Here is a 16,987-nt window from a genome sequence, read left to right as displayed (position 1 = left end):
AATGCATTAAAGAAGAAATTTGATTACTTAGTAATTAATTATGAAGGGGAAGAGACTAATAGTAAGACAACAGCATGCGGTCACAATGTTGAAAAGAAATTTGACTATAACGACTCGAACTATCAATAGAGAGCAGACTTAAAAGGTAATAGTTTTGAACATTTGTTAAAAGCACTGCTTTTCTTTTAATTAAGGTACATGCCTCGTGTGGGATCTGGAATTCCTCCTGGCAACCCAAGCCGTCTGACTTCAGATTCAAAGTGTGAGTTCACCCAAATCACCACAACAGTTTCATTGACCGCATCTTGAAGAGCTTGTATGTTGTACCCAAGCAAGTCTATCAGATTCTGGGCCGTCAGGTTCTGAAACAAGAAAAACAATTGAGAATTATATCTGTTTCTAGACCACAAGAGAACCGAGTCCTTTATTAAACAATCTTTCATGAAGAGTAAATTCCAAGGGCATACAGCCAAGTTTTATGATTGAAATTTTTTGAATTGATTCTCTACTCTCCTTACAATCCATAGCTTATTTGTTTGCATTTCATCAAATGGATACAAATGAATAAAATTAATGTTGCCTTGATACAAACAATATAGAATATAGGTAATTTTAACATGCACTTAGTAGTAGTCTGAATTGAGTCTTATGTTAGACTAAACCAATTTCACAAAGACCCAAAGAGCTTCTCAAATCCCATCTTTCAAATTCTACTTTCACACCTCTCATTACAACTGACTTGTGACACCAAACTTAGTCAAGTCGAAGGAGGCAGCTCATAAATTACAGGGAATTTGCTTGGAATTTCCACACCATTTTCCTGGTGTAACCTCACTGGAAAATGAGAATACTTTTCAGCCTGGACCTTGATAATTCCTGATGATTTTCAGGTGTTCATTCCTGAAACCACATTGGCGTTTCCAAATAGAAATATTCTAACATAAAATAGGTAGCATTGAATACAATCCCCAGTGGAAAACAAACAGGGCAGCAGTAAAAAGGCCCAAATCATTTTAAGCTCCAAACCTCCCCGGATCTATGGCTTTAACTCTTGAGTAGTCAGTTAGTAGAAGCAGCAAAAGCTTCCCTGCTCCTTCTTTACATTTACATGTCAGATTCCAATATCATCATTATATAATTTTATAAAATGATGACATTGGAATACATCATATTATATGCAATTCTAATTCAGGCCCGAGGGGAGAAAACTACTGCAGTTATCCCTTCAAGGCAATATGGGGCAGTAGAAGATTGACCAGAAGAGGCTAAAATAGTTTCTTTCTTTTTGGGCACACAAGGACAGATTAGATCCCTCACTTTTCCTGGACACCTGATCACTTTGTAGAACCCAGGAATACAAATTCAAAACTGCAGACTATTTTTCATTACTTCCAGTCCCAGTGGGGCTCATTGATTAAAAACAAACATGCTTCATTCTCCCATTTACAGTTGGGAAGTTAACTTGTCAGCATGACTTCTTGCCAGAAACTCACTGATAGGTAAAAAACTTGCCAAAGAAAAGGTGGAGCCACTGAACTGGAATCATTCAGTGCAGAAGAACAATGAAGAGATAATACCCACCTTTACTACTTGAGGATTCAGGTTTGCAAAGGTTGCAAAATCCATGTTCACCGCATTATTTGCAAGAGCTTCCAGATCTCCCAGAGGAATTCCACCTTAAATAAAATAAATGTTACAACACCAGCAGCACGGAAGGAGGCCATTTAGCCCACTGATTCTATGTCGCCTCTCAGAACATTCCCATCGGTCCCATTCCCCCTGTAATCTATTCTCCCACCAATCCCCTCGAACTCTCCTGCCTAGAAGTGTACCTGCACTAGGAACAATTTACATTTAAGCTACTGGCATGTCTTTGGGATGGGGAACAGCTGCACCACCTGCAGTGCCACTGTGCCTCCCCTAAATATCGAACCATATAATCTAGCCAGTAAAGTGCAAGTCAGAGAAAATCATGATCTAATTATATGGTGTTCAAGTCAATTTGCAGTTTGAATACATTGTCCATTTCTGGTTACAATCCAAAATTGAAACATTCAAGTAACATAAACAGCATTGAAGAGCCAGTAAAACTGATCACATACATAAAGATCTACAAAGAAAGCTCAGTGAAACATCAGTCTTTCATTGTGAAGAGATACCACAGGTAATGCACATATTACAGTTAAGTATGTATCATTGCTCAGTTAAATCTTGAATATTAATTTGAACCACATTCAGCAAGGACAGGAAGAAAACAGATTCAAGCTCATTAAAGCTAAATGTAAGACTAATATTTGGAATTTTTGTTCACCAGGCCTATAAATGGTATTGAAACTGAGTGGAAATTAGGGTTAGGCAGCTTCTATGCTGAGCAACACATCTCCAATGGTTGTCACTGGTGGCAAGTTGTGAAATCAAATTACATGAAATGAAATTATATAAACATTTTTACTCTAGAAAATTCTAAAATCGAAGCTTGAGATAAAAGCACAGAAAATTATTGACTGATGTTTTCAAATTTGTTCTTAAGACATAATTTTGATACTGCCATTCCCTTCATGTAAAATAACACCTTGGGTAGAATAACAGATAAAGGAATACCACCTATTATCATTTAACTCTTTTTCCTAATAATATTAACTAACATTTTTAATTGGAAGTATCTTGCCACTGACCTAGATATGGTTTCATTAGATAGAAGTAGGCGATTGTGTTCCTTCGCTGAAATCCAAGGACAGACAATGCTTGGATATAAAGAAAGTCTTTCATGGACTGTGTACAAGTAGATAGATCCAGAGCTCCTGCGTCCCTATGAGAGATAGGCTAAAGTATTAAACATCTTCCCAAGCTCCATTTTCTGAGACAAATTCCACATTCCAGCACAAATGCCCCAAGGTAGGGTACACTGACAAATTAGACACACTCATTGCCACTTGAATCGCCCTCCTTAAAACAACCTGAGTAAAGGGGTTAATTGTCACATGGAAATACACAAGTATATTATACTTCTAAAACTGTGACATTGGCAATCCATTTACATTTAAAAACTTATACACACACACACAAAAAAAGGTTAAATTCAGTTCTTTGATGTTTGTTTCTTAAAAATACTCACTGCTAATCATTCAAATTAAAATCTGTTTTTCTTTGAGATATTTTGGTTTCCACTGCATGGGTCAAGTTGGCTATTGCAAAACATTAGCACAATGGCAAACTGAGTATCCAAAATTATCAACACTGGGTACAACTTCATCCTTCTGAAGATTGGTGAGATTTAGGCAAACTCATTTCCACCAGAATTCTCTTAAAGCAAACAGCCCATTGTCACCTAATAGGGCCCATTTCAGACTGGTGTTACTGTTTAAAGGTTTGGTCTTGGAATGAAGGACTTCTTGTTATACTATAATAAACTAACATTACCAAGATCATTGTCTGAAATACAGGTCAATTTGACTTGGATCAAATTTAATTCAGTGAATGTGTGTATGATGCCATTCTGTGAAATGAATGTACTATTAAAAATGATTCTGATGAGACTAATTGCCTTCACATTACCCCCCTCATCAGTGACGACCTGCTGAATTTTGAGCTTGAGGTTTAAGGTTACATCTATTCTCTCAATCTGAAGACTCATTCTTATCTATTAGAACTTCTATGGCTTGTTATCTATAATTTTCTACCAGAACTACATCTTGGCTCATATCCTTCTAATTGTGCTCAACATGTCCTCCTCTCCTGTCTGCTCATAACTTTGAAATATCTCGTCCCTTTATTCCAGTCCATTCCTGAATCCTTTGTCTTTATAACCTCTCTTCCTACTTTCAACAATTTCTTTGAAAGCTGTTTTCTTGATGAGACTGCTAGTCATGATCCTCTACAAAATTCTGTTCCGGTCGGATCCCCACCTATGAAGTTTCTTGGAATATTTTCCACATTAATTATCGTCTCCAATCAATTAAAGAAAGATTCAACACTTACGTTAGGTTTGAAATTATCACCTGGCTCTCATTCAGAATGCACAAGTTTACCCCACCAATTGCTTTCAAAGCAACAGCATTTAGAGTTCCACCTAACAGTAGATATCTTGTTATGATGGATATAACCTGTAGAAGGAGATTTGAAGATTTAAGTGAATGTTACAAAGAGTGATATTATATTAAATACTTTTTCTGACTGTTTATTTTTCCCAAATGCCCAATAAATATTTCAGTAAAACTCCCATTACTGGATTGACATCAATGGAAATAAAAAATCGGTAGAGATGAAAAACAGGGTGCTCATTCACTGTCACCATTTTACATTTTCATTCAGAATCAAGATCTATCCCATTTTATCTGAAGCCCATACATAGCCACTGGCTCTCTATTAGGCTCAAGGGGAAATACTGCTTACTTCTACTCTTTTTTGTGTTGTTATTTGGCTTAGTATCTGAACTTGAATACAGGCCAAACTGAGCAACTGAGATTTCTTTGGCGATGTAAGGGTCTTAAATAAAATATGGTACTCTTGACACTAAATTATTATGTTAAATGGATGAGTGATTGTGCACATGTATTTTTTCTTGAATGCTTTCTTTTCACCAATGTACTTTTGAAAAGTATTTCAATAAAACTTCCAAAACTGGACTGACTTCAATGGAAATAAAAACTACAGAGTTGAAAAACTGGATGATCATTCATTTTACATTTCCGTTCAGAGTTGAGATCCATAGCCGAAAAAACATGTAGGAGTAGCCTTTGAGCCTTCTCAGTCATTCAATAGGAGCATGACTAAAATTTGACATCAACTACATTTCCTACACTATCTCTATATCCCATGACAGGTCCCAAAGCTCATTCATACCCAAGCTGACTGATGAAGAACTGACACAGTAAAATGGGGCTAATCTGTAACACCTGAGACCTGTGAGTACAGTCAAACCATACAACATGTTAGATTTGTCCCCTGCTTGAGGGCACGCCATGCAATTCACAAGCTTTGCATTGTGCCCATCAATGGAAAACATCTGGCACCTTTTTGCTCAATTGCCTAGCCTGTCTATATTCATTTTCAGACTCAGAGTCACACATCAGGGAAACAGGAGAGAGTTAATATTTAACAAAATTATAAACGACAGTGAAAAGAGTCCTGCCCCTCATTCAGAATTACTCCACAAGGTCACTAAGGTGTAAAGAGAATTGAAACCTCAATTCCTCCTTCCTTGCCCAGTTAACAATATTCTGCACCAAAGCTAGTTAAGATTTCTGGGTTCAACCCAAATCTGCTTCAGAAACAATCCTCACTTTTGTAAATCAATGATAATTTTACAATAATATTTTCCTGGTTTCTGTACCATTGTGTTTTCCAATTGTGGCTTCATTAATTCAGAAAGAGTATCAACTTCACTGATATTCCAGCTGTTGACTTCTGTTGCATTAAACACTGTGGATATGTTCCCCAGAATTTGAATCCGTTCTTCAGGTAGCCCATTAGGGTAAATCTATTTCAGAAGATGCAAATAATAATATTCAGTCATTTAACAACAGAATTCCCAGCATAAAGGTAAAACAAAATATTTTTTTGTATTCATAATATTTGGTAACATATTGACTTAATTAGTTTATTGCTTTAACAAATGAACCTCAGAGTCATACGGCACAGCAATAGTCCATCTGGCTCACTGACTTCACGCTGACCATCAAGCACCTATTTACACTCATCCCATTTTATTCTTTCCAGATCCCCATCAGCCCCCACCACCACCCCCCCACCCCAGATTCAAGCACTCACCCAAACACTAGGGGTAATTTAGAGTGGCCACTTAACCTACCAATCCACACAGGGCTTTGGCATGTGTGAAGTAATCAGAGCACCTGGAGGAAACCCATGTGGTCACAGAGAGAATGTGCAAATTCCACACAGACAGCACCCGAGGTCAGCAACCCACTAGAACTATGAGACAGCATCTCTATTAACTGCACCACTGTAGATCTCCATCATTGTAATGAAGTGCAAGTCAACATATCTACATTGTCACATTTGTCTCCCATGATGTTAGGTGATACAAATATTATTATATTCCCAAAATACTGTATGTAGAGGTACACTTTGAAAGCAAGTGTTTAAAAGGAGAAGAGCAGAGGAATCAAGAAGATCAGGGCAAGGCTTGCAAAGTGGCAAGTGATTAATAGGGGAATAAAACAGGACAGACAGATGGAAATAGGAAGAGAGAAAGGGAGAGAGAGACAAAGAGGGAGATACAGACAGAGAGGAAAAGAGTAAGCAAGAGAAGGAGGGGAGAAGGAGAAGAGAAATGGGAGAGAAGAGGAAAGGATAGTGAGAGAGACCAGCAGAGAAAAAGAGATATTGACTTCCATTCCAATCAAGTCCTCTTATTTTATAATTCAAACTGCTGGCAAGAATCTTCTTGAAGGTTAATTTTAATTTTAAAACAGTCTGCTTATTGTGTCTGAATTATTTAATTTATTGTGAATGACTTTATTATTAGCAGCTCCTTCGTGAATGTGTCACACTGTGCTCATTACCTGTAGCAGTCTGTTTTTCAGAACTTCTAGCTGAGAGGGGTCAAAGGAAAGAGTTCCCAGTTGAAGAACATTGTCGTCCAATACACGATCACTCAAACAAAGATCTAACTGGTTCACATTGTAGATAGCAGGTGTCAAATCATCAATGTTTTCTGCTGTTATCTGCCCCATTGTACAGTCTGCTCAGAAAAATATATAACATCTTAGTTCGCTGATTAAACTTAATAAACAATAACTAAAATTCTTCTCAGTGAGTAAACAATTGGTGAAATAAAATAGTGGAATAGGTAGGGCTGAGCATGCCAAAGCTGAACCCTAAAATAAATCCAAGTTCATATTTTTACCCTACAAAAGAATTGATAGCAATTTACATTCCCTACCCCCAACTGTCCCAAAAAAGACTGTCTTGGCCCAAGATCAACATGTCACAGCTAGCCAACTGAATTATTTTTACCAACCCTAGGGAACAGGTAGTTTTCCAAAGGTTCCAAGAGCCCAACTAGAATACCTTATCATCCCCAGAGTGAATTCCTATTCCTTGGACCCAATGTACTTGTTGGGGAAGGTAAACGTCCAAACAAATGTGACTCATGATACATACTGCCAGATTGGTTTACATTTATAGCATGGAAACATCTGCCACATATTCATATACAAGCATGTGGCATAACACTGTTTCTTTAATTACTCTTATACACTCATATTGAGGACATACTTGTTGTATTGTTTGATTCTTTTTGTAAATCCAGCTGCTTTATAAATGCCAGGACGTCACCGCGTGGTTTCAATGATTTTATTTTCTTGATAAATCTTGGGAGTGCTTCATTAATGACAGCCTGCATGGAAACAATGCAATTAATCAAAAGAATTACAATATAATCATAATCACAATCAGCTCCTCAATGATACCCATTGCGGCTCCATTGTTATGCTTGAATATTTTCAGGGCCTTAAAGCTTTCCATCTCATGGGCATGCAGGAAAAATATAGGATTGGGTGGGTTTAGGCTGTTAAACCATCTCAATTAACGTGGCATGGTATTTTCATTTATTACATGCTTTGCGGATCAAATTACTAATAACACAACATAGATGTATATTCACAAAAATTGTATTGGGCTGTGAGGGAGAGAGAGAGTTGGGAGCAGTCAATATCATCCTAGGAGAGTGGTTCATTTACTAAAGGTAAACAACACAGACACAAATCCACCTCTTCATAGAGCTTAACCTTAAGTTGTTTGGTTAATGAATAAAAATGAATAAAATTTGGAAATTAATAAAATTCATTTCCTTGGTACTTTTGACAACGTCACAAATATGCAAGGTTTTCATTCTGCCCATATGTCCTGACATTAAACTTGACCTTGGCTGGACATGGTTAGATCAATCAAACAGCTTCAGTACATGTATACTACCCGGTGTGCCTTATTTTCTCTAAGCACCACGCCAGGCCAATGCTTGATCTCCACAGAAGAAAGATTAATTCCATATAATTTTGTAAAGACACTGAACAAAGGACATTTTTTATAAACTAATTTATTATTCTGTTAAGCCAATTGAGAGCATTAGGGAAGTGAAGAGGGGGACAAGAGACATCCTCAGTATAACCACAAAAGCACTTTTCACAAGAACCAAAGAGAATAACTAATAATATTTTCATTTATTGTTCAGGATAACATTCAATACAAACAAACGTAAACAAAAGTCTCTCACTGGAATCTCATCGCTATTCAGTAAAGAACTGACGATGGAAATTGAATGGTATTCTGCATTATTTTTAGTTTAATTTGAGTTGGTACCGATACTCATTACATTTAAAAAGCATCCTCAATGTGTAGAAAATTGATTCAAAGCTTGTCACATAAATGTTAGAAAAGCAGACACTGACCCAAATAAGTAGAAAAATAGAGGTGACTCTGTTTGGTTAAAAGGGTGGGGCTTAAAAATCAGTAGGTAAGACTGAGAAACAGTGCAAGTGGATTTTATAATATTTTTCAGTTTATCTTTGTGACTTGGGCTCAACCAAATAAACACACCTCCTTTACTTCTCTCCACGTGTCAGTCAAAGTCAAAGGCAAATTTCCCAGTTCATATATAGTTGATGATGACCATGATGAAGGAGCACTGTAAACAAACAAAAATAATTGCTGTAAGTGGTAGATTTTTACGGAAAGTCCTTTGGAGATGAACTAACATAAGAAGTAGCTTGAAGTAGAAATCTTCTGGTCGGCATCCTGAATGATTTTAAATTGAACAAGCCTTAGCTTCATATGGTCATCTAATGTTTATGATAACTCTTTCAAACTAAACAATTTGCAAAACACTAGGAAGTTTTTGGCAATGTTCACAAAGAATCCTGTGACCACACCATCTTTTTACAAGGCATTAGATTCTTTTTGAATCTTGCATTTATGCAATCTAATAAAGGTAATACTCCCGTTCTTTCTGTCTGTAATATTAAACAAAACTCGTAAGAGCTCAAAATTCTTCAGTCTGTGCAAATGATTTGCATATATATGGGGCCTTAACAACCTTTAGGTGTACCAAAGAGCTTTATAGCCAATAAAGTCATTTTGAACTGCTGTCCCTTTTGCAACATCAGACACTTGACCATCAATTTGTGCATATATGTGATCACCAGTCTATTTCACAATACCAGCTGAAGTTCTTTGGCAGTAAAAGGGCAAAATGCAAATACAAAAAAGTACATCCTGTGTTACACCAGCTCCATTCACTTAATAACTTCCTTAAAATTACATTTCTACTGACTCCATGAAAATATTCTGGGTTCCTCTTGCTCCAGACAATGCCAGCCCACCCACCCCCTCACTCCACTCTCAGCATTGCCTGGTAAACTCCCATGAACAGTTTACATTAGAGTTGATCAGAATTCATCAGGTCCCAACTAGTGAATTTTATCAGGGTGTTTGTTTGTCACCCCAGCTCAGAACATCTTTGAAATGAAGTCTGATGTCCAACCTTATGTAAGACCTATACAGATAAAAGCAAAGAGCGACTCTTCTGCTGATTTGCTATCAATTTTGCATGTGTCCAATTTTATCCCCAGATCTTTCAAACTCACCTGTATCTGGTCTTTCCACTCTTCAGTAGTGCTTCAATTGCTCTCCTTTGACTTTCCGAGAATGAAATACATTTCTTTAATTCATCCAGAATGGAAATATCAGACTCAGAGATAACTGATCCTGTGAGGTCACAGACCAATCTGCCCAGTACTGTCACACTGTCCCTTGACAGATTACTGCCTGAAATTCCCTATAATCATAACAAAAAAAGCCATCATTGAAATGCCCCTTTTCCACACCAACACAATCTTATAACAATGAAGAATACATTAGCATAAAATAACAAAGCCACAGTTCATTGATAATATCAAGGAAATAATATCAGAAATTTACTTTATGATGGTTAGAAGATAAATTTGAGAAAGTGAAAAAGAAATTCAGTACTTCAGGACATTTAGGTTTTAGAATTTCTTATTTTAGGATTTTTGTTCAAGATAAGCTTCAAAACTGTTTTATTGTAAATTGGAGAAGTCCTTTACCCTTTTAACAGATTCAAAAATCTCTAGACAATAATATATTTCACCAATTATTGTTGTCTAAATATTAACCTTGAATACATATAGAGGGCATTTATCAGCCTTTCATCTCATCACTCATGAGCATTGATTTAAAAGAGAACAATGATTTCTCTCAGCATGTCCATACCATGGAGCAGAATGTATTCCAGAATTCTAGCATCTGCAGTTCTTTTAGATTTTCACGACCTCCCAAGTCCCAGACCCCATTCCTCCACCCCACAACTCTGCCAGCCCCACCAGTGAAACTGTTGATCTCCTGTCATCCTTCCATTGAATCAACCAGTCCCTAATTTTCCCATCGCTCAAAGAGAAAGCACCAGTTCTGACCCAAGCTCAAATGTAAATGACCTCTAAGGCATGCGCTACAGGAACATATTGCTCTTAATATTGCAACAATCACTTTGTCATATTCTTTGCACTGATCTGATGTAATATAGATAATCCTTTCTGATATAATGGCTTTAATCATGTATTTCATCCTTCTCCAATGTTAACTGCATGTGAGAGAAAAAAAGTTTTCTTTTAAAAAAAATAATTTGTCTACTGCTCTTTGTTTTAAAACATAAGTGAAAGCATTTACATTTTTATACCATGCAATAGTAATATGAAATACAGAGTCTAGATCCACAAAACTATCAAATAAGTGGGGACAAAAGAGGAAAAAGACATAAGACAACAAATTGTCCAGAATGAGTGTGAACTTAGGGTAAATCTTTGTGAATCATTATTCCTATTTTGATTTACACCAGATTCTCCACACTTGTCGTTCTAACACAAAAAATAGAACTGAGGTAAAAAAAAATGTTTGCACTGTCACAATAAAGTCAATGTGTAATGGATTACAGGGCAGAGTACTTTCATTTGAAAAAATAACAGAGACCACTGGTTTTGCCATGCTCTGTTCGGTAACCAATAGGCACATTTTCCTTACCAAACACGTCAGGGCATCATCCAGCAGATTTTGTCTTCTTGCTGAACCTTTTGGTAAGATATCAATGTTTGCTTTTCCAACAGCTTTGAAGAATGCCTTACAATTCTGAGATTTTCTGAAGTTGGCGGAGCTATGATGTTAGAAATATATTGATTAAACATATTAAGTTATGGACATCTCTGTTCAAACAGTAGGCACATCATGTCCAGTATAATAAAATGTAAATTTAAATTTGTAAAAATTAAAATTAAAGCAGGTTTCAGGAAAAAAATACCCATTTGATGATACAAATTTGAACAGTGTACTGGATAAAGCAGGAGAACTGGGATGGACGTAGAATGATAAGGCCTGATGAGCCTTTTTTCATCTTGAATGATCTAAAAGAATACAGACTTACTTGAAATATAGCAGAACATTCACAGGGAATATGTCTATGTCAGCTGATCTCTTTTGGAAATTTTGTCTAAAATATATACATCTGAGCTGTAAGAAATACAAGAAATTAATGATTAGATCAGAAAAAATACCAGCCAAACAGAACTGTATAGTATCGTGAATGTGACTCATACATATTCCTCCTCAAATGAGAGCCAATGAGCTCTCCCAACTGGCTTCCCATTTTGCACTCCATAAACTTGACTGTCCAAAACTCTGCTGCCTACATCCCTCTTCTCTTTGATCACTTAGCTCTAATACCATCCTTCAGTTTTACAGTTTTCATTTTGTGCTCATCAGCTCTCTTCATTGGGGGTCATAAAAAGTATGCCCGAGCACTTGTCCACTTCAGAGATTCACACCACTACCTCACTTTGGAACCAATGTGGTGACACGGGTTACTGGCTGTCTGACAGTATGTGACAGAATTATGAGAACCCCAACACACCCTCTCCATTGAACTAGATGGAGGTAATGCTTGCTATGAAGTACTACGGAAATTTACATCAAGGGAACAGAACCGCTCCTGGTGATAACACTGAGATCCCCAATACAATGCAATATCTGCACCACTAACATTCTCAGTGCCTGTTCCAAGCGTTGATGATTGGGTATTATGATAGTTATAGTAGGATTAAAGAGAGATTTAATCAATTTACATTAACCTGTGAGAGGCCTGGGCAAAACGAATAGGAAAACCTAGCTGCAAGGTCAATACTGGGGTACATAGATTTAAGGTTAATAAGCAGAAGGATTAGAGGGAGCTGAGAGAAAAAAAAAATGTTTCCACCCAAAAGATGGTATGGATCTGGTGTGGAAGCAGAAACCACAATAACATTTAAAACTACCTCAATGAGTAGTGCCTGAAACTGTGAGACTACAGACCAAGAGCTGGGTAGTGGGATTAGCGCTTTATTGGCCAGCATGGCCAAAAGATCTCTTTCTGAACCCAAATGATCTAACTTCTGTCATTTATTCATGTAAAGCATTTCAGCTAGAAAAAAAACAATCCTATCCACACACATTCATGGCCTGTTTACACCTTGTTTTTTTTTCCTCCCTTAAGTTGTTCTTTCTAGCTTTCCCATGTGCCAACCGAAACTTGGCAAGTAATTTTTATACGTTAGCCACACATCGGCAGCAATGGTCAATGACTGAGCAGACACTTAAGCCTTCCTGCAATGGGTTTTTGTGAATAACCTCACCTGGCTTTCATCAAGTATGGCCCTTTTCTCCTTCATGGCTTGAACAAGCTCAATAAATGAAGTGAAATTCAGGGTCTTCACTGCACCACAGCTGAAGCCTTGCAGGACAGAGGGTGAGAATCTGGAATATATAAGGGTGTCATCAGTTCATTCTTAAATATCTCAATTTCATTCAACAGTCAACATGTTTTTTTTTTGTTTTTGCAACATTTAAGTTGGTTTCATAATCACCCACCGAATGATAATATGGCCCGATTTAAATATACATTACAAAGAATTCTATGGAAGATACATCACAGAAATAGCACATTCTGCAGAACTAGTCTCTATTCTTCTCAATAAACACCATGAGAGCCTCCTCCCATTCCATCCACCTCTTCTCAGCCTTACAGCACATATTTCTATTCCTTTTTCTCTCATGTACTCATCTGGTATCCCCTTGAAAGCATCTAAGCTACTTGTCTCAACCATTTCCTGTGATAATGAGTTTCATATTCTAAGTATCTGAAGTCAATTTCTCTGATCATCCTGCTGGATTAAGAAAAGATGCTGGTTAAGATAGTGAGCATTTTAGCATTCACAGCTTCTAGATTTGGAATCTCCTACAAGTGTACACATTCATTCGTATCAACCCTGCCAAACCATTCATAATTTTAAAAGGCTCTTTAAGCTCTCTACTGAAGTCGCTTTTCTAAGCGAAAAATCACTAGCATGATTAATCTTTGCTGACAGCTGTAATTCTTCAGTTCAAGTACAACTGCTATAAAAAAAGCAAAACACCTTTGCTTTTGAACTCCTTATATCTTGCAGTGTGATGCAGAAAATGGCAAAAACAGCAAAAACTTTGTAATCACTTTAGAATAGTGATATTATACGTTCTACTTAGTTTATCAAATCCTTGTGATATGTGCAATTAGTTGTTTAAACATCACCAGTTTGCTATAGTAATTGTCATATGATGGGAAAGACTTGTCATGTGACACGAAGTTGCTTGCTCATGAGTATAAAAGATTTTCCACTGATGGAGAGGACAGGGGTTGTTTGGGTGAGTCAAGAGCCATAAACTGAGAAGATAATCTCACATTCACTGTTACCAGGACTTTGGAAGGATTGTGAGATCACTGTTTTGCTTGAGAACTGTTTGTTTCTTGCAAAGACTTGGGTGGCACAAGGGCTACTGAAGATTCTTATATTTGCTTTTGCTAGCAAAAGTCTATACGAGTTGTATTTACTTTAATAGGGCAACTTGTTTTATTCCCATTATTAATTGCTTAATAAAACAACTTTCTCAAAAATATTGATGGGATCATAATCATATTGTAATAAACCAATATTTTTCAACACAGCTAGATGTACAGTCTAGGATTCCATGGTGTCCAGGGATATACTGAAAGTAGCATATTGTGCAAGTGTTACTCACTTCTCATAATCATTACTGCTTCTGATAATGCTTTCAAAGAACACTGCAGCCTGAGGATTAAAGCACATGAAACATTAATATACTAAAATAATGACTGCTTTTACGCAGTAAACACTTGAGTAAAACACTTTTACACTTGAGTGCAAAACCATCTTTGGTGACTCACACTAAATGTGTTGTGTCCTCTCCTCCCAACATACGATTCTAATCATCTCAAAGCTGCCATAAAACCTTGTGGATTTAACTCTCTGGGTAGAAAGGACAGTACCATGCTTTACAAGAGAATTTGTTTGCAGAGTGAAGTTTGAACAGTGTCCTTTCTTCTGTTACATGATCATTATTGTTAATTATGGAATAATTTAAAAGTGATAATACACAGCCAATTTGGTCGTGTCCCATTCTCCCTGTATTTGCATCTACATGGTGCCATGTGCATTTCACAACAGAGTCAGCCATTCCTTATTACCTTTCCATCCTTTGCAAGATTGATGACTCATTTGCTGCCTGTGTTTACCTGAAGCTTTTTTTGGATGCCCACACTTACTTTTTGCATCTGTGGGACTGGTAAACCAGAGGGCTTAGATACAGCAACCAGTAGGCGCAGTGAGCAGTAGCTGGGCCTCAGCTGGCAGCTCTTGAGGTCCCACCCATAGAATACTCTGATGGCCTTTGACAGCTTTCCACTATCAATGGCCTTCAAATTGATTTTTAAATGCATCTGATAACCAGAGACTATTGAAAACAATGCAAACAGATTTAACTAATTAACATAAAGATAAAATAAAAATAAACAAACGACTCAGGTAGGTGACCTCTACGGGTTCATTCTACCAAGAGGTGTTCCGGGGCATCAGACGTGCTTACATCTGACCTCCAGCTGGTCTCTGACTTCCACTTTCCAACATACAAGCAGACAAGCCAGAAATGGGCTGACCCACAAAGAGTGCATCGCCATTGTTTCTCTGTGAATCATCAGTGGTTTTCCCACTGCTCTCCAGACAGTTAAAACTTGCAACTCACCATTTGAGGAAATGGCAGATATTTCAATTGATCAAACAAGCATTTGTCACTGTTCAACTGTTCATTTCAATAAACATCACTGAAATTTCAAAGACAATCACAATATACCTGACTGGGAACCCATTGCTTGTTGTTCACATCTTTAATTGTTAGGTTTGAATTTAGCAGTACAGGTGGGACTTCCTTGGCTAAGACAGGAGGAATGTTCTTTACTATTGTTAGAGGGTCTTTCTCATTCCTAAGCACCTGAGTTAGAAAGATAAAGAAGTTGGCTGAAATCAGGACAATATAACTAATAAACAGAGATGTTAACAATCATCAGACTGCTGTAGAAATACAGACAGCAGAAGGAAACAAATTAGATTTTAAATCCAGCATGATACCAGATCACTCACTTGCAGAACACAGATCATTCTTAATGGTTGTGATGCTGCTCCAATATTCTCCACAAAAGTCGATTCGGATAGTAACCCTTTGAACACCTCTGGATCAATGCGTTCAAACACACTGCTTGGAATGCCAGACACTAAACTGCCCAGGCCTAGCAGATTCTGTGCGTTATTGACCTAGTTTTTTCAAAAACAAAAGTAACAAGGAGAAATTGGTTCAAAGTGGATAATTAGTGACAGCAAGATTGTCTGCATTTGATTTTGGATATTACATCTAAACTAAAAAGCAACTATGCAACAAATGGCAATAAAGCAGCCTTTATTTTACATTAAATAGCTCTGTGAGATTTAATAAGCTGTATTTTATAAACTCTCTACACAAGGAAAAATAAATTCCAAGGGGCTATTTCATGTACAATCAAGAGCACTGTTACCAACATAGACAATACAGCATCCTGAGAAAAAGAGATCCTGTGTAAAAAGTCATAACTACGATCAATCCCTCAATCAAAAAAGCTGCTGCATTTTGGAACTACAAATTAATTTGGAATTGGGTGCCTTGCGAAGGTATGCAAAAGAAGTTAAAGGGTCCTAGCAATTCCTAAAACTGTCCTCTGCATCTACTTAACTGACGACACACACCAAAAAAAATTAACGTGGACATATTAGAAATCATGGAATCAACACAAACTCTAAAGTTCCACCAATCATGAGCTTTACTTTTAAATTCTTTCTCAGGACATCCAGAGAGCCCACGTCCCACTATTATTCTGGAATTAAAAGACTTCTATATGCAGTTTCAGGTATTGTTCTTTTAAAACTTATGTCTTCTAAATCTTCACTTACAATCCAAGCCAGGTGCAAGTGGATTCATACCATTTGGGGGATAAAGACAACATTTTTTTTCTCTTAAATTTCCCGACAATCTCACATGCATAGAGAAACTATCTGTATTAAGTTGAATTTGCTCCAGCATTTCATTCAGAAAGGGATTTTTAATGACAGAGGTGCATTTCCATGAAGGACCCCTGATGAAGTCTGTGCCTTCTATGTGTGGTGATGCATCATTTGCCCAAACAACAACAGCATGGCCAAAATTTACATTCAAAAGTTTACCTTTTCTAACTCTGACAAGGTACCTCCACAAGCTGTAAAAATCAGTGGTTACATAAAGAAAGAATTGCTAAAAGATAATCACTAGGTAAGGAAAATAAAGCCCTGATAATGTGCTGTTTGATGACATAGAGATTCCAAAGGTTTGACATTTGACTTAGCTGGTCCCATTTTCCATGTTCCCTTAGAGCTCACCATGGCCCATTTCCCATGCAGAGATTTACCGTAACTTAAAGTGATCCCTGTAACAGATGCCAGCATGCCATCTGAATATGGAATACAAGTTCACGTTTTGGTAATGATGCATGACAGGGAATTCCAGAACAACCTTCCATTATAATCCACCCAAC

General features: G+C 37.1%; 1 protein-coding gene across 1 annotated transcript in view; it reads right to left on the bottom strand.

Moving 5' to 3' along the window:
- The window catches only part of LOC127573574 (uncharacterized), a 245,881-nt gene that overhangs the window by 147,837 nt on the left and 81,057 nt on the right, over positions 1–16,987 (bottom strand). Inside the window, exons 41-55 of the mRNA XM_052021930.1 lie at positions 15,531–15,701; positions 15,244–15,381; positions 14,116–14,165; positions 12,696–12,816; positions 11,453–11,538; positions 11,056–11,185; positions 9,606–9,796; positions 8,560–8,647; positions 7,240–7,360; positions 6,525–6,703; positions 5,333–5,479; positions 3,979–4,103; positions 2,676–2,809; positions 1,582–1,676; positions 199–362 (exon numbers count right to left, since the gene is read on the bottom strand). Coding sequence (XP_051877890.1) covers positions 199–362; positions 1,582–1,676; positions 2,676–2,809; positions 3,979–4,103; positions 5,333–5,479; positions 6,525–6,703; positions 7,240–7,360; positions 8,560–8,647; positions 9,606–9,796; positions 11,056–11,185; positions 11,453–11,538; positions 12,696–12,816; positions 14,116–14,165; positions 15,244–15,381; positions 15,531–15,701 — 1,940 coding nt within the window. The remainder of the gene's footprint in view (positions 1–198; positions 363–1,581; positions 1,677–2,675; positions 2,810–3,978; positions 4,104–5,332; positions 5,480–6,524; positions 6,704–7,239; positions 7,361–8,559; positions 8,648–9,605; positions 9,797–11,055; positions 11,186–11,452; positions 11,539–12,695; positions 12,817–14,115; positions 14,166–15,243; positions 15,382–15,530; positions 15,702–16,987) is intronic.

The sequence above is a fragment of the Pristis pectinata genome, chromosome 8 (assembly GCF_009764475.1).
Source record: "Pristis pectinata isolate sPriPec2 chromosome 8, sPriPec2.1.pri, whole genome shotgun sequence".
Lineage (NCBI taxonomy): Eukaryota > Metazoa > Chordata > Chondrichthyes > Rhinopristiformes > Pristidae > Pristis > Pristis pectinata.
Note: the sequence above shows the minus strand (reverse complement) of the source record. Positions and strands in the feature narration are given on the sequence as shown.